Raw genomic sequence first — 24,907 nt, forward strand, 5'->3', positions numbered from 1 at the left:
GCTGGCATTTTTCACACTTGGCGACGAACTTTTCACAATCAGATATCATCGTAGGCCAGTAATGGCCATGCTTCCTGATTCGTAGTGCTAGGGCTCGGCCACCTGAGTGATTTCCTCCAGCTCCCTCGTGCATTTCCATCATGACACGCTCGGTGTCGTCGCCGTGTATGCAAAGCAACAAGGCTCCTGCCGCCGTCCACCGGAGCAAATGGTCTTTCATCAAAGTGTAGTGGGCGGCCTTGGCTTTTAATTTTCGTCTAGCCCATTTATCTGTTGGCACGTCACCGTCGGCTAGGTATGCTCGGATTTCGACCCGCCAATCCGTCGCGTCGCTGCCAGATGCGGGTTCGCACCCTCGGCCTGACCTCATCGTTCGATAAGTCGTCCTTATTTCATTGGGTTGGTGGAGTGCGAGGCACGTCTCGGCGTCATTTTCACTTATGCTCGGCGTATCTATGCTTTCTACCGGGATGATTCGCCGAAGATCGGGATCCGATGTTGAGGCGAGTGCTGCCAAAGCGTCGGCCGGAGCATTGTCTCCTCTGGGAATTTTGACGAGTTCGAATTCGTCAAAGCGCTTTGACAAAATCTTAACGACACTAAGGTAGGCGGCCATAGGTTCGCTCTTGGTGTCGTACTTGCCGCTGAACTGGTTGGCGACAAGCTGGGAATCGCAAAAAGCCTGTATCCGCTTAATCTGCATTCCGTTAGCGAGCTTAAGACCGGCGATGAGTGCTTCGTACTCGGCGACGTTGTTGGTTGCTTGGAATCGAAGGCGGAAGGACTGCTCCAAAATTTCCCCGGTCGGCGAAGTTAGTCGAATCCCTATGCCCGATCCAAGATGAGAGGACGCTCCGTCCACATGCAAGGTCCATCGGTCATCTGACGGGTCGACAGGTGTTGGTTCGGCCTCCCCAAACGGCAGCTCAATCAAGAAATCGGCGAGTACTTGGGACTTTGCAGCCGGCCGAGTTCGATACTCGATGTCGTACTCACTAACTTCAATTGCCCACTTCGTTAGTCGACCCGATTGGTTCGGGCTGTGCAATATAGATCGTAAAGGTTGGTTGGACAGGACAGCGACAGTATGTGACTGGAAATACGGTCGGAGCTTTCTTGCCGACGTGACTACTGCCAGGGCGACCTTTTCAACTGTTGGGTAGCGAGTTTCCGCGTCGTCAAGTGATTTGCTTATATAAAAGATGGGTCGTTGCTCTCCTCGGTCGTCTTTAACGAGTACACCACTGACGGCCGACTCCGAGACCGCGATATAGAGAAATAAGATTTCGCCGAGCTCCGGCTTTGCTAAGATTGGTGGGGTTGATAAATAATTTTTTAGCTCGTTGAACGCGCTGTGACAGGCGTCGGTCCACTCGAACTTGCCCTTTGTTTTGAGAAGCTGGTAAAATGGTAGACACTTGTCGGTCGATCTGGATATAAAACGATTTAGAGCAGCGATTCGTCCAGTTAATCGCTGTACTTCTCTGGCGTTCTTTGGTTGTGGTAGATCAATGATCGCCTTAATTTGCTTCGGGTTCGCCTCGATGCCTCGTCTGGTTACCAGGTACCCAAGGAATTCGCCGGATTTCACTGCAAATGTGCATTTGGCCGGGTTTAGCTTCATCCCATACTTGTTGAGGGTGTCGAAGCATTGTCGCAGGTGAGTAATATGATCCTTGGCGTGCTGTGATTTGACGAGCATATCGTCAATATAGACCTCCATAGTCCGGCCGAGCTGCTCGGCAAACATCTTGTTGACTAGCCGTTGATACGTCGCTCCCGCGTTTTTCAGACCAAAAGGCATGACCTTGTAGCAGTATGTCCCTCTATCCGTGATGAATGATGTTTTTTCCTGGTCGTCCTTGTGCATCAGAATCTGGTTGTAACCGGAGAATGCGTCCATAAAGGTTAACAGCTCGTTGCCCGCAGTTGCTTCGACGAGCTGATCGATTCTTGGCAATGGGAAGCTATCCTTTGGGCAAGCCTTGTTAAGATCGGTAAAATCAACGCAAATTCGCCACTTCCCATTCTTCTTTTTGACGACTACCGGATTGGCTAGCCACTCTGGATATTTTACTTCCACGAATGACCCGGCACCGAGGAGTTTGTCAACTTCATCGTTTACTGCTTGCGACCGTTCAGGGCCTAACTTGCGCCGTTTCTGTTTGACCGGCTTATGCGTTGGGTCGGCATTGAGCTCGTGGGTCGTGACGCTTGGGTCGATTCCTTTCATATCAGTCACGCTCCATGCGAACGTTGAGATGTTGGTTTTGAGGAAAAGTATTAACTCGTCTCGCATGGCGGACGTTATTTCTGTGCCGATATTCACGCATCGTTTCTTGTCGTTCTCGTCTAAGCTCACCTCCTCGACCGCGGCAACGCCTTGTTGGACGGCAGTCGGCTTTCTGTCTGTCGGTGACGTGCTGTTGTCGCTGACTCGCGGCTTTGATTGCTATAATTTCTTTCCGGTGCGAAGCTTATGCTCGATCAGGAAACAGGCTCGTGCGGTTTGCTGGTTGCCGCGCAACGTGTACACCCCTTTTGAAGTTGGGAATTTAACGCACTGATGGTACGTTGATGGGACAGCTTTCATCTTGTGGATCCACGGGGTGCCGAGGATGACGTTGTAGATTGTCGGCTTGTCGATAACCGCGAAACGGAAATACCTGGCTATCCCCCCAACGAAGATCGGCAAAGTAATTGTGCCGACGGACATAAGGTGATCCCCGTCGAAACCCGTCAAAGAGTGACACTCTGGCATAATGTCCCGCTCGCCGATTTCCATTTTTGCCAAGACGTCTCTGAAGATGACGTTGACCGAGCTTCCAGTGTCGATCAATATTCTCGTCACCTCGCTTTCACCGATCAAGAGCTCGACGACCAACGGGTCGTTGTGCGGTAAATCCAAACCTTCCAGGTCTTTTCCGTCAAAGGTGATTGGCATACTTTCAGCCTCGAACCGCGACGGCCAAGACTTCGTCATTTCGGCTTTCTTAGTGTAATCTTTGATTGCTCTGACCGAATCGTTACATCCGGCTAGTCCACCCATTATCATGTTGATTCGTCTTATAGTCGGGGGACGTTGATCAGGCTTGCGGTCTGTATGCGGTCGTTTTTCGTGACCGCTGTCTTCACGTCGTTCAGCTAGTAGGTTTGGAATTTCCATCTCGTCTTCACTTTGGTCGGCTAATATCTTTGAATCTTTGACGAACTTTCGAGCGATATTTTCAGCGCGCTTGGCATCATTTCGTCCAGGTCGGGCTGTCTTGCTTCTGTCCGGCTCGACGACTATTGCGCCTTTCTTGTATCGTTCCATCAGAATCCTCTGGAGGTAATGACATTCGTCTGTCGAGTGGGTATTACTCTGATGGTAGTCGCAATACAAGGTTGCGCTATTTTCAGCTCCTTCTTTCCGGATATACTTGTTTTCGCCGATCGCAAAGGTTCGGCGAGTTCGATCTTGGTTCTTGGTGAAGTGCTGCCGTGGCTCGACATAATCGACTCTTGGAGCTGCGGCTATAGGCTGTCTGGTTATTGCACTTGCCTCCGAGGAATGCTTCTTGGCGTTGATAGCTTTCTCTTCTTCGAGCCCAATGTGTTTTGCAGCTCGGAGTAATGCCTCGGCTACGGTCTCGACATGTGTCAAAGATAATTCCTCCTTGAATCGAGATTCATACCATAGTGCGTTTCGGAGCGCAACGATTGCGGCCGCATCGGGGATTGAGATGTTGACATAAATCTCCTTGAATCGTCCAATAAAGGACCGAAGCGACTCCCCCTTGTGCTGAGTTAAGGCATATAGTCGGCGTGGGAATTCTTGTCCTCAATTAAAACAGAGAACTGCTTCAGAAACTCAGTTATCAGCTCCCTGATGCTGTCGATTGATCCTGGTGGTAGCCTCGAGAACCAACTCAAGGCGGTTCCTGTCAAATGTTCGGTGAAAACTTGACAAGCTCCTGCGTCGTATTCTGCCGGGCTGAACTGCAATGGGCCGAGGGCCACGCCGAAGGTGAGCAAGAAGTCTCGTGGGTCTACCGTTCCATCGTAATGGCCCAACCTTGGCTTGACCGCTCGTTTGACCGCTGTTGTAGCGAGTCGTCGAGAGAATGGAGTTCGCTGTGTTGCCTCGAGCATGAGTCCGACTTCGGGTGCCTTATCCGTCGCTTTCTGGATCATTGCGGCCATTTCTTTCATTTGTTGTTTCATTGCTATTAGCTCGGCATCCTTCGTTCGATCTGCCACTTCGGTACCCTGCTCGGCAAGGCGCTGGACGGGATTACGCTCTAATCCGCCGGTCTGCACATACGGCCCTGGCGTTGTCCTTGCTGAGGTGAAGTTCATTGAGTTGAGCCGAGCGTTGTGGAGATGATTGATTTCATCTTGCGAATTGAACTGCACCGCAGTGAGCGCATCCAAACGGTTGTTTGTTCGCTCTTCCTGCTGGTCGAGGCGCGTTAAGATTCCTCGGAACAGCTCGTCTATGCTAGAGACGGGCTGGTTGTTGAGCAGAGAGAGTTGTGTCGGAGCCTGTGGTGCCTCTGCGGTCGCTGGGGTTGTCAAATTTGTAGCTATGACGAACGTTTCTGGGCTTTCTACCGTCACAACTTTTCTTGGAGCGTCTGGCGTGGGAAGGACTATCTGCTCCGCTTGATCCGTCGCCGGGGTGATTGTTCCCCCCGACGAGCTTGCTTCTTTGCTTCTTTCCTTGTCAACTATCGTCATCTCGTTTAGTTGGTGTAGGTCCGTTCTTCAATTTTTCAGAAAACTTTGACTTGTTGTCCCCCTTCCTGGCGCGCCAAATTGTTGATGTCCCTTTTGGTCACAATTAGAATGTTTAGTTCGGTCAAGGGAGGGTCGAAGTTCTCTTTATTATATCGATGCCGAGGCACTAAAGGACGGACTACAACACAATGTAAACGAGTTACAAACAAAGTAATCGACGGGCTGATAGCTCGTCAACTCTCCGAGCTATAGGCTTGAAAACGTTGACTTTTTCTTGGACGAGCTGAGCTCTGGTTCTTGCTGTACGAATTCTGCTGCCTTTTTCACGATCCCCCTAAATGCGGGCCGTACGCCTGTATTTATAGGGAATCGTGTCGGTTCGTCCATATAAAAGACCATAATACCCTCCCTTCCTTTGGAGATTTATCATGGGCTTTTTCCTGGGCCAGGCCTCTTGTTTGAGGTGTGGATCCACCCTCAACAATATCAAACATTGACGGTAACTTGTTTGATTCGCGGTCGTCAAAAAAAAATTCAGTCTTAGAAAAAAGTATTCTGCAGCTCAGAATCTTCGATAGTACAAGTGAGTATAATCTCGTATAAGGGGTTGTCCTTTTTATATCTAATATGAACTAGATAAAAAGCTGCGCTAGGCCACAGAAATATTTTTATAATTTGTATTAATTTATTCTTAGTCTAATACATTTTTATTTAGAATTATTTTTACTTTAGCTTATTACAAATGATTAATTTATTTACTTTAATAAAAGTTTTAAAACTATTACTGAGAAATTCATTTTAAAAAAGATTTATTTATTAGATAAATATATGCATTTATAAGAAAGTTTGAAGGATAACTAAGATCATGTTATTTCAACTTTATCATTTTTGGAAACTAAATATCAAACATTGCAGCTAAATGATATTTATATGTTTAGCAAAAAAAAAAAAAAAATGGAGCAAAATCTTATATCTCTCGACAGTAGTTTTCTAATATGTTAGGTAAATTAAAGGTAAAAGCTAGAAGATTGATCGTGAAGCTTGTATCATCATGTAGTTCCCTCATGAAACTGCTTTTTTTCCATGGATGCAAATGTGCTCATGTTCTTTATCTTCTCCCAAACCCAAATTATGTCACATATTGAGATAAATGACTAAAAATGATGATAAATTTTTTAAAAGGATAGAGACGCTTCATTCTTATTAGGCAATATCTTCTTCCTAAGGATGGATTAATCTAGTAAAAGGCTAAAATTGTCGGTAACACATAAATTGCTTAGAACCTTTTGATCCTCTCGTTTTTATATTCTTTATCTCCAAACTCAACACGATTACATTCTTTTTCGCTTGAGGTTCATAAATCACCTTCTAGCTGGTTATGAATATTTACAAATCAGACTTTATTACTCGGATGGACAAGTCAATTACATTCTGATTCCAACGATGACTGTTTTCGGTGGAAAGTCGATGGTAAGGATGTTCGAGTCCGACTTCAATTCAGAAATTTCATCATCCATCTGATTCTAAATCTTCACCTATCAGAAAAAAAAATTAAATTGAAAATTGTTATCACATCTCAAATATGAGTATATGTAACGGAGGAAAGACTTTGGGGCCGGGTTTGGTTTTATCAGTTTATTCGGTTTTTTGGGTTATTTATTTATCAAACATTTTTCAAGAACTAATATTCTCCTCTCGAACTGATAAGGGTGAGATGCGTACACACAAAACGTATGCCGTAACATACACATGTACGTGTACATACATGCAATGGTGTGTAACGTGTTCGAAATGACTTGATCGAGAGCCCTTGAGATGCGGAAATAATAACTAATGAAAGTTCCCACTTCTTCCCCAAACATATTGTCCTTCTTTCTCTTTGGACAACTTCTCGTTATACCAATGATCAACTCGCTCAAATTATATTTTTTTATTCTTCTTCTTTTTTGTACAACCCGCGATTTGAAATTCGAACTAAGTCGGATGTATTAGATTTGAAGGAAACAATTATCTATAATAAATAAATAAATAAAGTGGAAGATAAGGTAACGTTTTGGTGCTTAATAATCGAAGGATAAGAAAAAAAAGATTAAAATAAAAATTTATATATAAAAAAAAAGAATGTCATCTCTGTTCAGAATTTGTATTAAGACACCAAAAAACCCACGCCAATCATATTACATCAACACATATACTTTTTGTGAGTATGTGTTTTTTTCTTTTTTTTTTTTTTTTTTTTTTTTTTTTGTCGAGTGTGAGAATGTGTTTATTATTATATATAATCACATCACAAGTATTTCCTTTATTTTTTTTTTTTTCGCTCTCTCTCTCTCTCTTTACCTCCTCTGTTTTTATTTTCTTGCTCTGTTCCAATGGTGGAACAAAGCTGGATAAGAGGACCAATCATTGGGATATGTTTGGTTCTGTCACTTTTGATATATCCTTTCTTTGTCTGAGCAACACATGCAATATTGCTCTCATATAAGAGAGTTGGCTCTGTATTCTTACGAATTCTGCTACTTGATTTAATATGGCTCTGTATTTCCTGAGGAGTCCCGACTATATTAAGATCATAAACATATACCACGATTTTCACAAATCCGGAGTTTATTTTCTTAATGCAAACACATGGGCATATAGGATTATTCACATATTCTTCTTTTGTTAAATGCTCACTGAGACGATCATACCACATACGTCCATACTACTTTAACCCATCTAATGATCTTTGCAACTTTATTGCACATAACTCTTTGGACTAAGCTTTTAATACTTTTGGCATATTAAATCCATCAGGAACTCTCATATAGATATCAATATCTAATGATCCATATAATTATTGTGTAACTACATCCATGAGACGCATGCCTAGATTTTCGCCAGCTAATAGACTCATTAGAAATCTAAACAATATTGCATCCATAATATGGGAATATGTTTCCTCATAATCAATCCCAGGTCTTTGAGAAAATCCTTGAGCTACAAGACAAGCCTTATATCTCGTAATTTCATTTTTCTCATTTCCTGTTCTAACGAATACCCACTTGTATCTAACCGGTCTCACATTTTCAGGCGTGAGTACAATAGGTCCGAATACATTTCGTTTATTAAGCGAGTCAAGTTCCACTTGTATTTCATCTTTCCATTTTGTCCAGTCATGTCTCTTTGACATTCATATACATACTTTAGCTCTAGATCCTCACTTTTCTCATCTATTTCCCATGAAACAAGGTACGAGAAAGTGTCATCAACATCATCGATTTTATTTCGATTCCATATATTTCCATTATGGATATAGTTGATAGAAAGTTCATGATTTTCTTTAGGCTCATGATGCTCAATAATTTCATTAGACTCATGATTCATTTCTTCCAAAATGCTTTCTGCTATTTTGGGTATATCATGCTTTTCAAATTCTTTTCTTTTTCTAGGATTATTATCCTTAGAACCAACTAGGCTACCACGCTTCAAACGTGTTATAGACTCTCGTGTATCATCTGCTTATCCACGTTCTTGTGGTATTTCAATTCTAGCAGGAACATTTTCAACTGGTATATATGATTTAGTTATTGTTTTGGTATCAACAAATGCATCAAGAAGTTGATTTGCAATACTCTGCACATGTATGACTCGTCGAACTTATATTTCGGACTGCTTTGTAGGAGGATTAAGGTGTAACAAAGATGGTACACACCGTTTGATATATTTTCCTACTTGTTTATTTTCTCCCCCTAGAACCGAGAAAACTTTTTCTTCAAAATGACAATCGGCAAAACGTGTTGTAAAGACATCATCAGTCTGTGGTTCTAGGTATCTTATAATTGATGGAAAATCACAACCAGTATATATACCCAACCTTCTTTGTGATCCCATCTTTGTATTTTGTGAAGGTGTTATACGCAGATATATATCGCACAACCAAAAATCCTTAGATGGGATATATTTGGTTCTCGACCAAATGCAAACTGTAAAGGGGATTACATATGATATGCACTTGGTCTTATCCGAATAAGTGCTTCTGCATCCAAGATGGCATGTCCCCATACACAGGTTGGGAGTTTTGATCTCATGATCAATGGTCTTGCAATCAATTGTTGTGACACCCCAATTTTAGGGACATGTAAAGAGGTTTAAAAGAATTGATTTGCACACCTATGTCACCAAAAGTACACTTATCTTTTCGGTCAAGTGTCATGAGAGAACTCTAGAGTTAAGCATGCTTGAGTTGGAATAGTCTCAGGATGGGTGACCGTCCGGGAAGTGATTGTCGGAATTGTGCTAGTGAGGAAAAAACACAGGAAAAGATCATGTGGTGATTTGTACGGACGGTAAACAAGTATTTAAAGCCTACTGGACGTAGCAAACAACCTGTCAGATATGGATGGGCTCACGGGTGATATACCCCGACCCGGACCTCTCGGTGTCCCCGGTCACGGCTTCCATTCGGCCCTATTCCGGCCGAATATTCATTGAATCATTTACTTAGCTTTGGCTCGCGGCCTTGCTTCTTAAACCTTATACGCAGCGGAATATCATATTAACCTTGACCCGTCTCTTTGTGCTTAGCCATACAACCAACCAACCCCACATACTTTGCACATATTAGGGATGGGGACTTATAGTCCCTTCGGCTCATGGTGATCGATTGCGCTATCGGCTTCCCATACCACTCGTGTCCGAAGCTTGGTACCGGACGTACCGTGATACCTCGGTCAACTCATCGGTCTTGGTATCAGAGCCTGGTCGATCCAACGATCCGAACCCATAATCGAATCGCCGATCAACCACTGACCGGGCCGATACTTCCGACTAACTTGCCGACCACCTGACCGATCAATCTAACCTACGGCTCGTATCGTCGATCCTTGGATCACCCGATCCGACTAGCGATTGGATCACCAGTCAATCCTCGATCGATCCATCCATTGACGCAGATCGTCGATGACCTTTCGATTGGTCCGACGCTATGATCGAACTGTCGATCATCCTGCAATCAGTCCAACTCCATGGTCGAACCGCCGCTTATCCTTCGACCGGTTTGACCCGATTGTTGAATCGTCGCTCGTCTCATCGTACCGTCGATAGAGAGGTAGCGTGCGCATCAGTTCAGACGATGTACAGTAGTACTCGCCGAGCCGCATCCCCTTTTCTTCTTAGGAATTGATGGATGATGGATGGACGATGGTGGTGTTGGAAATGAAGGTAACGCCCTCTATTTATAGGGTCTTGGCCAAAGTCTAGGCCCCAAAAGGTACCTGTCCATCAAGATTCTTCGATCGCACACGTTCGATCGTGTACGTTCGGCTGTGCCTGTCCGGCCGTGCCTGTTTGGTCATGTCCATCCGTCCATGTCCGTTCGGTCACGCCTGTTCGGTCACCGCGTCCCATGACCACCCTGAGCTCTCCAGCTGACCTGTACACTGTCCACTACCGTCCAGCTGGCCGAGCTAGGTCGAGCTCCTTGGCAGCTGATCGAGCTAGTGGCAGCAGACTTGCAGCTGGTCGAACTGACGATAGCTGGCTGATAGCTATCCGCAGCTGGCCGATAGCTCATTATTACAATGTAAATTTCAGAAGTCTGAAATGGTCAAACTCATTTAAATTTTTTTGTCTTCTCTGCTTTGTTCGGTTTTAATTGATCAAATTATTTATATAGATTAAAAGGAGTACAAAAAAAGCTGATTTCGCTTGGAACGAGCCGCCAAGTAACTATATTATAGTCATTTTCACCAATTCAATTATGGAACCTCAAGATACAATTAATTAACACACCAAAGTTTCACAAATTTACTTAATTAATAAGAGATTTGATTTGGTTTTCTAACACATGAAAACTTAAATTAGAGGCAAAATAAAATAAAAGGAAAAAGATGCAAAATACTAACAAGACTAGGTACGGACCCGCACGTATGTGCGTGATTGATTTCAAAAACTATGTTTACTATAAGGTTTGTAATATATTATGTACACATAGAGTTATATTTATAAATATAATTATTTGTTAAATCATTTACAGTTCAAACTTATATTAGTTTGGTTTCATCCAGTTTGTGATTTTTGAAATAATAAAAGTTTTAGCACAAAATTCAGATTCACAAAACAACATACCCGAATCTAACGTTTACCGAATCAGTGATTAATCAGAATTGTATAAAACTTGTAAATTATAAAACAGATAAAAACCATCAAAAAGATTAAAACTTCTCAAAACGAATGACCTAAATTCTTAAGCCGGTTAAACCTATCCCGGTAGCTATACTCTATAATAACCCGTCCCTCAAAATCTTTAAAAAATAATATTAAAATATATATAATATTTTATATTTTTTTAATTTGTTAATTTTGAAATTAAGGAATCTTTAATATACGTTTAGTTTTATATATCAGAAATTTTCTATATGGAAAATTGAAAATTAGGATTTGCATAAGTTTAAATATTTTATAGTTTAAAATAAATTTAAGATGCCATCAAATTGTTTTTTAAAGAATTTTCCAATATCTATTATTCAAAATTAATTTCAATTTTTTTTAGTCAAAAAAATTTAAACAATAAGAAATAATATTATTTATATTTTTGAAAATATGATTTAAATATATATTTTTAACATCTCATGTTATAATTTTTTATTATATTATAATACATAGGTTTTGAAAATAATTTCTAAAACATGTAGAGGATAATATTTATTAATATTTACCAATTTTAGAATTTATAGGAACAAAAATTGTGTATATAAATAAATTGAATAGCAATGACGGTTTTATGTAATATTATCCCCTATACATTAATAGAGAAGCACACTTAAAAAAAAAGCTAATGTGTCAGTGTTACAGAGCTCATGACACTTTAATCAACAATTAAAATCCAGAAATGTGTTTAATTATCAATTTTATAACATATTTAATTATTATAAATAAATTATTCATTTATTTACCACTTTTATATATTTTTCTCATTTCATTTTTTAAACTTATGATTAGTTTAAATTAAATCAATTAGTCTAAAAAGTAATTTTTTTTATCTATTTAATGGTATAGTGATGTAGATGATAATGTTAAATATAAAATATGTGAATTTGATTTTTAGAAACACAAAAACACATCAAAAATTTCTACACCACTTTAAAATTATTTTCCAACTTCAAATATTTCACGGGTAAAACGTATTTTACCGAAAGTAAACGCAAAATTTGAAAAACTTTACTTACATATTTTGTTTTACACAAAATAAATCTTAAATCTCAAATAATAATTTTGCTCATAATATAAAAACACATCAAAAATTTCTATACCACCTTAAGATTCTTTTCCAAGTTTAAATATTTCACGGGTAAAACTTATTTTACCGAAATTAAACGCAAATTTGAAAAACTTTACTTACATATTTTGTTTTACACAAAATAAATCTTAAATCTCAAATAATAATTTTGCTCATAATATAAAAACACATCAAAAATTTCTACACCACCTTAAAATTCTTTTCCAAGTTCAAATATTTCACGGGTAAAACGTATTTTAACAAAAGTAAACGCAAATTTGAAAAATTCTACTTACATATTTTGTTTTACACAAAATAAATCTTAAATCTCAAATAATAATTTTGCTCATAATATTTTATTTAAATCGATTTATTCCGCACATAGGACGGGTTGGTACCTAGTAGAATATTAAGGACAAGTAATAAATTGGGCACAGATCTCTCTGGCAACGATACGTTAGCTTTTCTTCAAGAATGTTCCTCTTTTAATATACAGGGGATTTGAAATCAAACAAAGCAGAAAATAGTAAATTACTAAGCAATAATTAAAAGACAAATCCCTAGAACGTAATTGATTAAGAGTGATAAAGAGATGAAATATGGAGCTTCGTCTTTTTTTTTTTTTGTGCAAAAAAATATGGAGCTTCAAATAACTTCTAACAAGCAACGATACTTAATAAATTACTAAGAGATAAAATATGGAGCTTGGAACGCGCCGCCAAGCCAACATAATGTAGCCACTTTACGCAATTAAATTATGGAACTTCAAGGAGCAATTAATTAACACAACAAGATTTCACAAATTTACTTAATTAATAAGAGATTTGATTTGGTTTTCTAACACATGTGTAACATCCACGAACTAATCCCTATGGTTTTGGGAGGGGTGTCGACACATGTGTAAATACTTGTCAAAAAGAAATTATATTTATACATAGTTACAAATATTAAAATCAATACAATACTTCTTAAACAAAAAAAATTCACTGATTTCGTGAGTCATCGATTATTCACATGTAAGGTGTGATTTATCGTATAAATATATTTCTGTTATTAAAATAAATAGTCGATTTATAAAACACCTAACTTTTTGTTTTCAGTATCGGAATCTAACATTGTATGTGATAAGGCTTTTTAGGTTTTTAAATTTTAATGCTTACTTAAAATTAACATCTTTAATAAATTTAAAATATATATAAATAAATTACAACTATGTATGTTTTTGTTCTTTGAGTTTATCTTCTCAGAAAATAATTACCACTAGGCTTTTGGATTTACATGAAACTAGAAAGAATTCCTAGTTCGAGAGTCGGTAGAAGAAGCCAATGTCCATATATATATATATTGGAGGCAGAGAGAGATCCTAAGAAGACTATTGAAGACACGAAGAAGGCGAATATTACTTGGTCTTCGTACGTTGTCGTTAGAAAAAGAAGATAGCATTAAGACACATCGGACTTCGGAGGATAATCTTTAGCATCGATGGAGGGGAGGAAGAGCCACGAAAGTGGAAAGATAGCGTCGTGTTCAGAGAGAGGAAGGAAAAGAAGTGAAGAAGAGAGACTGTCTCAAAGATGGAGGAAGAAGATAAGAGATGAATACTACGATGGTACATCATCATGGAAGAGGGACAGAAAACACAACATCTCTTGGTCGTCGTTGTCACAAAGAGGAAGAAGAATTGAAGACAAAAGTTGGAGATCAGATGATCTATCATCCATGGAAAAGGGAAAGATTGCACCGTCTTCATGGAGAGGAAGGAGAAGAAGAGATGAATATGACGGTGCATCATCATGGAAGAGGAAGAGCAACGGAAAAGACAAAATCTCTTGGTCTTTGTGGTCACGAAGAGAAAGAAGAACTGAAGAGTTACATCGGAGAAGAAGTGAAGACAGGCGAGATGATGCAACATCATGGAAGAGGAAGAGCAACGGGGAAGACAAATTCTCTTGGTCTTTGTGGTCATCACGAAGAGAAAGAAAAACTGAAGACTTACATCGGAGAAGAAGTGAAGACAGGAGAGATGATGCAACATCATGGAAGATAATTGAAAGAGCAAGCAAAAGAAAAAGAAGAAGGGAGGGAACTGATGAGATACTTAACCACGATGTGTTAGAACAAGTTATGTTGCGACTACCAGTGAAATCCCTGTTGAGATTCCAAACCGTGTCTAAACACTGGAGAGGTACGATAAGGTCCAAATCTTTTAAGGAAAGACACATGTTGCATCAGAAAACACAGGAACCCAAAGTTGTGTGTTTATATTCTTATACAAGGTATAGAAGCTGGTATAGGAAAGTTGCTCTAAAGACTATGAGGTTGGAGTGGTCTTCCGCTTGTCTAGTAGAAGAAGAAGAAGAAGGATATCATATTAGCGATGATAAAGGGATACCTACTAGCGACGAATATGGGAGTCCTTCTGATAGTATCGATGGTCTTGTCTGCTTGTATGCCTCCACAAGAGAAATTACAGTGATAAACCCAGCCACGAGATGGTCCTACAAGCTTCCTCTTGCCAACTTTCAAATAGACAACAATGACTCAGAGGTCCCTTTGCCAGGATTTGGAAAAGACTACGTTACTGGAACACACAAAATAGTGTGGTTACATAATATTAACAAGTACAATACCACCTTATCATGCGATATATTCGATTTTGAAGTCAAGCAATGGAGGCAGGTGCCTCCACCTCTTCCTGAACATCGCTTAAACAACACCAACTTACCAACTTTTGCAAACGGATGGCTTTATTGGTTCCACCTAGACTTGACCAAATTGATTGCTTTTGATCTTCACACGGACATGTTTCAAGTCATTCCAAATCCTATTATTGAGACATTATCATCATCCGTTGTTGATATGAGCTTCGGTAGCATAGACGACGACCGTCGTCTTGTGTGGGCTTTAGAGACAAATGGAGATGGCATGCAACACGTTTGGAGGCTCACTAACCACAACACTGGTGGGGCATTATTGAAAATGGACAAGTTGTTCTCCATTGACTTGAACAAGATTAACCCCACTTGCTATACGCCTCATGATGAGACTTCACTCTTCCACCCTGCGGCAATTTCCAAGAATGGTAACAAGGTGATGCTCTTTAAGCAATTCCTGGAGCCCCTCCTATTTCAACCCCCAAACTCTACATATCACATCTTGTCTTGTTCTCCTCTTCGTGACAGTCTCCTTGTTCCTTTTTTTCCAAGTTTAGTCTCTCCCTTTATGAGTTAATTTCAAGTTCTTAAAATGGATTTTAATTAGTGTCACATTATATGACATCTTGTTGAACGTTGTCATATTTTTCAGTGCAAGTTTCAGACTTAATTTGGATTATTTTTGATCATCTATTAGTTCACCATGATGCTTCTTCAAAGGATATTAAGAAGAAGTGCTTGGATCTCATCCTACTTGTGTGGTTTTTCATTCTATTTTCCTTATCTTTTATTTATTTAAGTATTCCGTATTCGGTTTCTATTTGGAGTTTCCTAATATTGTTATAGTAGTGCATGGTTATAGAGTTCTACGTCAAAGTGGATTTCAAATATATATTCTGGAGGATAATTTCCTTGTAGCCATAGAATAATACAATTATCGATAATTAGTAAAATTACGATTTAGCAAATCTCTTTGTGTTCTAATTTGTTTGACGAGGATGGAATTGGAATACAAACACTACTTTACTTGGTCAAACCTGCTTAAGAGAGAATAGACCTCATGAACGACGACGATATCTGTTGATGTCCCTTTTGGTCACAATTAGAATGTTTAGTTCGGTCAAGGGAGGGTCGAAGTTCTCTTTATTATATCGATGCCGAGGCACTAAAGGACGGACTACAACACAATGTCAACGAGTTACAAACAAAGTAATCGACGGGCTGATAGCTCGTCAACTCTCCGAGCTATAGGCTTGAAAACGTTGACTTTTTCTTAGACGAGCTGAGCTCTGGTTCTTGCTGGACGAATTCTGCTGCCTTTTTCACGATCCCCCTAAATGCGGGCCGTACGCCTGTATTTATAGGGAATCGTGTCGGTTCGTCCATATAAAAGACCATAATACCCTCCCTTCCTTTGGAGATTTATCATGGGCTTTTTCCTGGGCCAGGCCTCTTGTTTGAGGTGTGGATCCACCCTCAACAGTAGTCCCCCCCCTCCACCTTTAGTTCGTAGTCTTTAGGCGAAGAATAATTGTGAAAAGATGAAAGGACGCTTTTCTGATTGGACAAACGAAGAGTCGCGCGTGAGAAAACGGTTTCCGATGCCCAGGGTCGAATCGTTGTGTGCGGTGCTTGACGCGCGTGAAATCCGGAAGTCGTATCGTCACCGAGCGCGTGTGGCAATGATGACGCTTCCAGATCCTTCCTTCTTCCCCTATAAATATCACTTCTCCCCTTGCCTCATTATCTTCTTCTCGCGCTTTGGTGCTGTCATCGTCCAGGTATTCTCCCTTCTTCCTATCTCGTCGTTATTTTGCTTTTTGTGTCGCGCTTTCGTTATGGATTCTCCTCGATCCTCGTCGTCTAACTCTTCCGCCGCGAGTCACCTTCGACGAGCTACAACTTCTGAATCCGGCGACTCCGCGAGATCTGCCCGTCGTCGTACTCGTTCTCCAAGTTCTTCTGACTCGTCCTCGACGGATTCGGACGCGGCTCAATTCGAGGAGCTGAAGCGTCGTCTTATTCCTGGGTCGGCGGCTCCAAGCTCGTCGGGGCTCCCTTGTAGGGTTCCGTCCCTGATAGACGAGCCCCTAAACGACGACCCATCGTTTCTTAATATGGACGACGTTCCTTTGCCGACCGTCAGTCGTTTCAACCACATGCCGCCGACATCGATAAAAATTGACGCGGCGATTGATGCAGTTCGCATCGGGAAGTTAAAAATTGACGTGACGACTGACGCGGTTAGTGCCCAGATACTAAGCACTAGGCCAAAGATTTTGATTCCGGAATCTTTTCAACGTCACTGGGATGCACCTCCCGGTTTTATTTGTCTCTCGGAGAAATATTTTACCGAGTGCGGGCTCACCTTCCCTCTCCCATCCTTTTTGATGACGTATTTCGCTCGTCGAAAGGCGGCTATTTCCCAATTTGCCCCGGCGACTTTTCGAAATGCTGTCGGTCTTTCGATCATGGCCGAGGCTGCAAGGGTCACGCTTACTTGTGATCACTTTGAAGAGCTGACATGTCTGAATCCGTCGAGTCGGGAGAAGACGCCCGGTCTTTATTACGTAGCTTCGGGAAAGAAGACGACGCTCGTCGAGGGTGCCAAGGGCAAAACGTATAACTGGAAAGGCTCGTACTTCTTTTTGGAAGTTGCCGCGGGGGTTATGGAGGATCCGTCGATCCCTTGGTTTTCTGGGTGGAACCCTTCACCCGGTAGCCGATCCTTCTTGCTTAGTTATCTTCACTTGTATCTTTTGGCTTTACTTAACCCCCCTTTTTTTTTTTTTTTTTTTTAGTTGTTATTCCGAGGTGTCTGCTTCCGTACCCTTCTTCTTTGCAAGCCGAGATAGACGCAATTAAGCTCCATTGCCCTTACGTGTGGCCGGGGTACCGAAAAAGATCGTCCAAGGAAACCACCGGGTCTTCGAAGAAAAACAGGTAATCCTTATGCGATCGATCCAACTCTTGTTTTTCTTCGAATTGTAGATTAATTCTGTTGTTTTGATTAGTCTCTCTTTTTTTTTTTTTTTTTTTTTTAGCCGAGACGATGGGTAAAATGAATATGAGTGTTCCCAACGCGTCTGCTCGTTATCGCCGAGCGTCGGACTCGTCTTCCGTTCCCCGTCCAACTTCCCAGTTGGACGGTCGATGTGATCACTCGTCCTCCGGTGCTGGTTCGGCCGGGAAGGTCTCCTCTCGATCACGTCAGTCGTCTGACGCACCACCGAGACATCAGTCCCAGTCCCTTCCTTTAGTTCGTCGCTCGGAGGGGTCTGGTCGTGATACGGAGGGTGTAAAGGGTCCTCCGAAAAGAAAAGACGACGCTAGCCTGGAACGACCTGACCCGTCAAAAAAGCAAAGGACGTTGGATTTTGGCTGGGATTTCTCGCACACGTCCGAAGCTCGTCCTTTCCCGAACGACTCTTCAGCTTGCTCTGAACTTTTCCGGAGGATCCATTTTGGGCCTGGTCGTTTGCCTTCGGTTGATCAGAAGAAGGAAGCGCATGCAGTTGCTGATGTGGCGCAAGCCTCCTTCGAGGTGTGTTTTTGTTTGTTCTGTTCGTCGACTCGTTTTTTGAACCTGTTTTTGTCTTTTCATCTGTTCTTATCCTTTTTTCCTTCTCAGCTTGTTGCCCGAATCAATCGCTTAACCTCGCGCTACGAACGCCGCGTTCGCGATCAGGAGGACGACCGGTCAGGAGCGTCGTCCTACGCAGAGAAGATTGAACGCCTCGAGGCCCAACTAGGGGAGGCTGTTCGGTCCAACCAAAGGCTTAGTGACGAAGCGTCAAAGTTTGAGAGTCAACGGCGCAAGTGGATCTCGGAGCGGGACGACCTTAAGGCAAAGCTTGAGGCGTCGGATGCGGCCTACAACAGGATGCACCTTACTCTCAACTCGGAGACAAAGAGGCTCAGAGATCGGCGGGAGGATTTCGGCTACCACGAGAGAATTAAAGCCTTTAACGAAATGGCCGTGCGCGTTCAGAAATTGCTGGCCAAACATAAGAGGTACGCCGAGGCAGTCAAAGCGTCGATGGAGAAATTTCTCGAGTACAACCAAGCCGTCGGGAATGTCCAAATGCTCGAAACGCTCGTCGAGGAGGGTCAAATCGCTGTGCTTGAGGAGGGGTTGAAGGACAAAGTCGTCGCCGTGATGACTCAACTGAAGGGTGAAGTTGATGATCTCGATCTCCCGGATATCACCGAGGCTGACTTTGACGTGTCCAGGATCTATTCCGAGCCACTTCCTCCGGTTCCAGAGTGGATCGCTTCCCCCCTTAGCGGCGATGCTGAAGGCGGTGACGACGTTAGGGAAGAAGGCGAGTTTGGCAGCGGGGGTCCTGAAGGGAACGTAGGCGAACAGGCAAAGGGTGACGATCGTCCTGCGGGTGGGATCGAAGAGCAGACCGTCGATCGTCCTACGGAAGAGCTCCCCCGTCCTTTGACTCCTGGTTGCGAGTCTCCGACTGCTGATCCGGCGTCATAAATGCTCCATGTTCGCACTTGCCGTGTTGAGGGGTCGGCTCCCTCGTGCTATCTTTCTTTTGCCGTGTTTTGGGGTCGGCTCCCTTGTGCTTTATGCGCCGTGTATGGGGGTCGGCTCCCTTAAAACTTTATTCGTACTTTTGGGGGCATTAAATGAGGGGTCTCATTTAATGCCTTATTCTTCGAAACGTTGTTTATTGGGCTCATTAAATGCTTCTGCCGTTTGGAAACTTGTGGCTGTTGGGACTTTTGCCCCCGTTCTATAAATAGTCTGTGTTTTCCTTCACTCCTGTCTTGGTGAGTTTGTTGTGTTTGTTGTTTTTTTTTTTGTAGGAAGAAGAAAGTTGCTCTGATGCCGGTGACAACTAGGTCTGCGTGGTTACGCAGGGCGCGGGAACAGCTCGGCGTTAGGTCTGACGAGGTGATTCAATCGGAGCTCGCCTATTACAACGCTCGCATTCAACGGCTAAGGGCTTACATCATTGCCACCCGTCGTTCGTTCGAGCGTTACTACGACTTCTGTCGTATTGACGGGGTTGTGGAATGTCTTGAACCGCTGATCGACGAAGGGCTCTTCTTCCCAAAGTGGCGATGGGATCGGTTGGTGGAAGAGCGTACCCGGCGCGAAGATCTATGTGCGGAAGTGGTAGTTCCCACACTTGAGCAGGGCGACCTTGACACCCTTGGTCGGAGGCTGTTCGAGGAGCGGGAGGAGATCGAAGCTTGTCGCGATCGTATCGACGTGCTTCGCCGTTATGTGAGGCAGTTGGAGAGCACAAGTTACTACTTTAGCGAAAGTAGTCGCGTCGATGGGGTCTGTACGTACCTCGAGGACATGGTTGGACGAGGTGTGGCTATTCCGATGGACCTGCTGAAGGATGCGAAAGAGTCGTGCCGCTATTGGCAGACGACAATTGGCGGGTTGGAATTTAACGTGCCTTCCAACGCCGATCTAGGAATTGAATGACTTGTCTTTGGTTTGTTGTTGTTTTTGTTTTTTTTTTTTTTTTTTTTTTTTGGTTTGTGCCGTAATGGGGTCGGCACCCGTATCAGACTGTTTCGCCTCTCTTTTTTTTTTTAACAAGTTAAAATTTCATGTTACTTTCGAGAATTCTACTCTCACTCTTTTTTTTTTTGAAAAAGTGCGACTCGTGATGGTCGGCTTACCCTTTTAGTGCGAGTTAGGACTTGGCTTAAAATAACCGGGGGCGACCGTTAATAGTCGGCTTACCCTTTTTGTGCGAGTGCGACTCGGCTTAGAATAATACGTCGGAACGTCGGGTCATTACCGGGCCAGGGTAATAACTAAAATGATTCGCAAATGACGAGATATATTTTTTGAAAAATAAATTTTATATTACTGGTGGCTGGTTCCCGTAGAATGGGACTGTCTACGTACCCCCCGATCAGGAGGGATCAAGCCGATCGTAGTTCACATTTACATGCTTATTCATACTTATAGAAAGGACGAGCTACACATAGCCGAGCTCGCTTGGTGATTTTCAGTAGTAGTAACGCTTGAGATGCATTGAATTCCAAGACCTCGGCACTGGTTTGCCGCCCATTGTTAAGAGTTCGTACACGCCGGGATGGACGACCTTAGACACTATATATGGACCTTCCCAATTAGCTCCCATTTTCCCGGCATCCGGTTCGGCGGTATTCTCAAAGACCTTGCGAAGGACGAGATCACCTTCGTCAAAATGCCGATTATGGACCTTTTTGTTATAGTACTTGGTTGCGGCGAGCTGATAGTTCTGGATTCGTAGGAGTGCTTTGTCTCGTTCTTCTTCCAACTCGTCGAGCCTATCCAAGAGCATCTGACTGTTGAGCGCGGTGTTCTGAACGAGCATTGTCCGCCGGAGGCTCGAACTGCCGACCTCTGCCGGTGCCATTGCTTCCATTCCGTAAGCTAGGGAGAATGGGGTTTGGTTAGTGGACGTCCTTGGGGTCGTCCGGTAGGACCAAAGTACTCCATCAAGCTCGTCGGCCAAGCACCCTTCTTGGCGTCTAGTCTTTTCTTAAGACCATCGAGTATGGTTTTGTTGGTAGCTTCTGCCTGGCCGTTCCCTTGTGGATACCTCGGCGTCGACTTGCTTAGTTTGATTCGCCATCTTGCACAAAAATTTTCGAACTGCAGGGAGATGAACTGTGAGCCGTTGTCGGTGATTATCTCGTATGGGAGGCCGTGGCGATAGATTACGTATTTCCAGACGAAGAGTTGGACGTCCCTCGCTTTGATATTTGCGTAGGATTCGGCCTCGACCCATTTAGTGAAATAATCGGTTAGGACGAGTATATATCGCTTTTGTCTGGAAGTTGGTAATGGGCCGATGATGTCCATCGCCCAGCGCATGAAAGGGTAAGGGGCTACTCCAGCTCGTAGCAGTTCGGTCGGCTGATGAATAATGGGGGCGTGTCGCTGGCATTTTTCACACTTGGCGACGAACTTTTCACAATCAGATATCATCGTAGGCCAGTAATGGCCATGCTTCCTGATTCGTAGTGCTAGGGCTCGGCCACCTGAGTGATTTCCTCCAGCTCCCTCGTGCATTTCCATCATGACACGCTCGGTGTCGTCGCCGTGTATGCAAAGCAACAAGGCTCCTGCCGCCGTCCACCGGAGCAAATGGTCTTTCATCAAAGTGTAGTGGGCGGCCTTGGCTTTTAATCTTCGTCTAGCCCATTTATCTGTTGGCACGTCACCGTCGGCTAGGTATGCTCGGATTTCGACCCGCCAATCCGTCGCGTCGCTGCCAGATGCGGGTTCGCACCCTCGGCCTGACCTCATCGTTCGATAAGTCGTCCTTATTTCATTGGGTTGGTGGAGTGCGAGGCACGTCTCGGCGTAATTTTCACTTATGCTCGGCGTATCTATGCTTTCTACCGGGATGATTCGCCGAAGATCGGGATCCGATGTTGAGGCGAGTGCTGCCAAAGCGTCGGCCGGAGCATTGTCTCCTCTGGGAATTTTGACGAGTTCGAATTCGTCAAAGCGCTTTGACAAAATCTTAACGACACTAAGGTAGGCGGCCATAGGTTCGCTCTTGGTGTCGCACTCGCCGCTGAACTGGTTGGCGACAAGCTGGGAATCGCAAAAAGCCCGTATCCGCTTAATCTACATTCCGTTAGCGAGCTTAAGACCGGCGATGAGTGCTTCGTACTCGGCGACGTTGTTGGTTGCTTGGAATCGAAGGCGGAAGGACTGCTCCAAAATTTCCCCGGTCGGCGAAGTTAGTCGAATCCCTATGCCCGATCCAAGATGAGAGGACGCTCCGTCCACATGCAAGGTCCATCGGTCATCTGACGGGTCGACAGGTGTTGGTTTGGCCTCCCCAAACGGCAGCTCAATCAAGAAATCGGCGAGTACTTGGGACTTTGCAGCCGGCCGAGTTCGATACTCGATGTCGTACTCACTAAGTTCAATTGCCCACTTCTTAGTCGACCCGATTGGTTCGGGCTGTGCAATATAGATCGTAAAGGTTGGTTGGACAGGACAGCGATAGTATGTGACTGGAAATACGGTCGGAGCTTTCTTGCCGACGTGACTACTGCCAGGGCGACCTTTTCAACTGTTGGGTAGCGAGTTTCCGCGTCGTCAAGTGATTTGCTTATATAAAAGATGGGTCGTTGCTCTCCTCGGTCGTCTTTAACGAGTACACCACTGACGGCCGACTCCGAGACCGCGATATAGAGAAATAAGATTTCGCCGAGCTCCGGCTTTGCTAAGATTGGTGGGGTCGATAAATAATTTTTTAGCTCGTTGAACGCGCTGTGACAGGCGTCGGTCCACTCGAACTTGCCCTTTGTTTTGAGAAGCTGGTAAAATGGTAGACACTTGTCGGTCGATCTGGATATAAAACGATTTAGAGCAGCGATTCGTCCAGTTAATCGCTGTACTTCTCTGGCGTTCTTTGGTTGTGGTAGATCGATGATCGCCTTAATTTGCTTCGGGTTCGCCTCGATGCCTCGTCTGGTTACCAGGTACCCAAGGAATTCACCGGATTTCACTGCAAATGTGCATTTGGCCGGGTTTAGCTTCATCCCATACTTGTTGAGGGTGTCGAAGCATTGTCGCAGGTGAGTAATATGATCCTTGGCGTGCTGTGATTTGAAGAGCATATCGTCAATATAGACCTCCATAGTCCGGCCGAGCTGCTCGGCAAACATCTTGTTGACTAGCCGTTGATACGTCGCTCCCGTGTTTTTCAGACCAAAAGGCATGACCTTGTAGCAGTATGTCCCTCTATCCGTGATGAATGATGTTTTTTCCTGGTCGTCCTTGTGCATCATAATCTGGTTGTAACCGGAGAATGCGTCCATAAAGGTTAACAGCTCGTTGCCCGCAGTTGCTTCGACGAGCTGATCGATTCTTGGCAATGGGAAGCTATCCTTTGGGCAAGCCTTGTTAAGATCGGTAAAATCAACGCAAATTCGCCACTTCCCATTCTTCTTTTTGACGACTACCGGATTGGCTAGCCACTCTGGATATTTTTACTTCCACGATTGACCCGGCACCGAGGAGTTTGTCAACTTCATCGTTTACTGCTTGCGACCGTTCAGGGCCTAACTTGCGCCGTTTCTGTTTGACCGGCTTATGCGTTGGGTCGGCATTGAGCTCGTGGGTCGTGACGCTTGGGTCGATTCCTTTCATATCAGTCACGCTCCATGCGAACGTTGAGATGTTGGTTTTGAGGAAAAGTATTAACTCGTCTCGCATGGCGGACGTTATTTCTGTGCCGATATTCACGCATCGTTTCTTGTCGTTCTCGTCTAAGCTCACCTCCTCGACCGCGGCAACGCCTTGTTGGACGGCAGTCAGCTTTCTGTCTGTCGGTGACGTGCTGTTGTCGCCGACTCGCGGCTTTGATTGCTATAATTTGTTTCCGGTGCGAAGCTTATGCTCGATCAGGAAACAGGCTCGTGCGGTTTGCTGGTTGCCGCGCAACGTGTACACCCCTTTTGAAGTTGGAATTTAACGCACTGATGGTACGTTGATGGGACGGCTTTCATCTTGTGGATCCACGGGGTGCCGAGGATGACGTTGTAGATTGTCGGCTTGTCGATAACCGCGAAACGGAAATACCTGGCTATCCCCCCAACGAAGATCGGCAAAGTAATTGTGCCGACGGACATAAGGTGATCCCCGTCGAAACCCGTCAAAGAGTGACACTCTGGCATAATGTCCCGCTCGCCGATTTCCATTTTTGCCAAGACGTCTCTGAAGATGACGTTGACCGAGCTTCCAGTGTCGATCAATATTCTCGTCACCTCGCTTTCACCGATCAAGAGCTCGACGACCAACGGGTCGTTGTGCGGTAAATCCCAATCCTTCCAGGTCTTTTCCGTCAAAGGTGATTGGCATACTTTCAGCCTCGAACCGCGACGGCCAAGACTTCGTCATTTCGGCTTTCTTAGTGTAATCTCTGATTGCTCTGACCGAATCGTTACATCCGGCTAGTCCACCCATTATCATGTTGATTCGTCTTATAGTCGGGGGACGTTGATCAGGCTTGCGGTCTGTATGCGGTCGTTTTTCGTGACCGCTGTCTTCACGTCGTTCAGCTAGTAGGTTTGGAATTTCCATCTCGTCTTCACTTTGGTCGGCTAATATCTTTGAATCTTTGACGAACTTTCGAGCGATATTTTCAGCGCGCTTGGCATCATTTCGTCCAGGTCGGGCTGTCTTGCTTCTGTCCGGCTCGACGACTATTGCGCCTTTCTTGTATCGTTCCATCAGAATCCTCTGGAGGTAATGACATTCGTCTGTCGAGTGGGTATT

General features: G+C 43.7%; 5 protein-coding genes across 5 annotated transcripts; 2 read left to right on the forward strand and 3 right to left on the reverse strand.

Annotated features, from left to right (window-relative positions):
• Nucleotides 1-2,452: 2,452 nt before the first annotated feature.
• Nucleotides 2,453-4,722, reverse strand: LOC147944939 (uncharacterized). The gene is made up of 2 exons (XM_087512771.1): nucleotides 3,835-4,722; nucleotides 2,453-3,784 (listed from the first exon to the last, which is right to left on the reverse strand). The coding sequence occupies exons 1-2, from the start codon at nucleotides 4,720-4,722 to the stop codon at nucleotides 2,453-2,455; spliced, it is 2,220 nt and encodes a 739-aa protein (XP_087368897.1).
• Nucleotides 4,723-13,286: 8,564 nt separating this feature from the next.
• LOC147944940 (putative F-box/kelch-repeat protein At1g12870) lies at nucleotides 13,287-15,385 on the forward strand. Its single transcript, XM_087451404.1, has one exon. The coding sequence runs from the start codon at nucleotides 13,463-13,465 to the stop codon at nucleotides 15,209-15,211; it is 1,749 nt and encodes a 582-aa protein (XP_087307530.1). The 5' UTR covers nucleotides 13,287-13,462; the 3' UTR covers nucleotides 15,212-15,385.
• A 595-nt stretch (nucleotides 15,386-15,980) lies between these two features.
• Nucleotides 15,981-20,169, forward strand: LOC147944941 (uncharacterized). The gene has a single exon (XM_087451405.1). It carries the CDS (start codon nucleotides 17,687-17,689, stop codon nucleotides 19,124-19,126), a length of 1,440 nt encoding a protein of 479 aa, XP_087307531.1. The 5' UTR covers nucleotides 15,981-17,686; the 3' UTR covers nucleotides 19,127-20,169.
• Nucleotides 20,170-20,627: 458 nt separating this feature from the next.
• On the reverse strand, nucleotides 20,628-21,029 carry LOC147944942 (uncharacterized). Its single transcript, XM_087512772.1, has one exon. The coding sequence runs from the start codon at nucleotides 21,027-21,029 to the stop codon at nucleotides 20,628-20,630; it is 402 nt and encodes a 133-aa protein (XP_087368898.1).
• A 2,519-nt stretch (nucleotides 21,030-23,548) lies between these two features.
• On the reverse strand, nucleotides 23,549-24,330 carry LOC147944943 (uncharacterized). Its single transcript, XM_087512773.1, has 2 exons — nucleotides 24,106-24,330; nucleotides 23,549-23,998 (listed from the first exon to the last, which is right to left on the reverse strand). Exons 1-2 carry the CDS (start codon nucleotides 24,328-24,330, stop codon nucleotides 23,549-23,551), a joined length of 675 nt encoding a protein of 224 aa, XP_087368899.1.
• Between the last annotated feature and the right edge of the window lie 577 nt (nucleotides 24,331-24,907).

This window comes from Camelina sativa, chromosome 5, assembly GCF_030686135.1.
Source record: "Camelina sativa cultivar CO46 ecotype springtype chromosome 5, ASM3068613v1".
In the NCBI taxonomy this organism is placed as follows: Eukaryota; Viridiplantae; Streptophyta; class Magnoliopsida; order Brassicales; family Brassicaceae; genus Camelina; species Camelina sativa.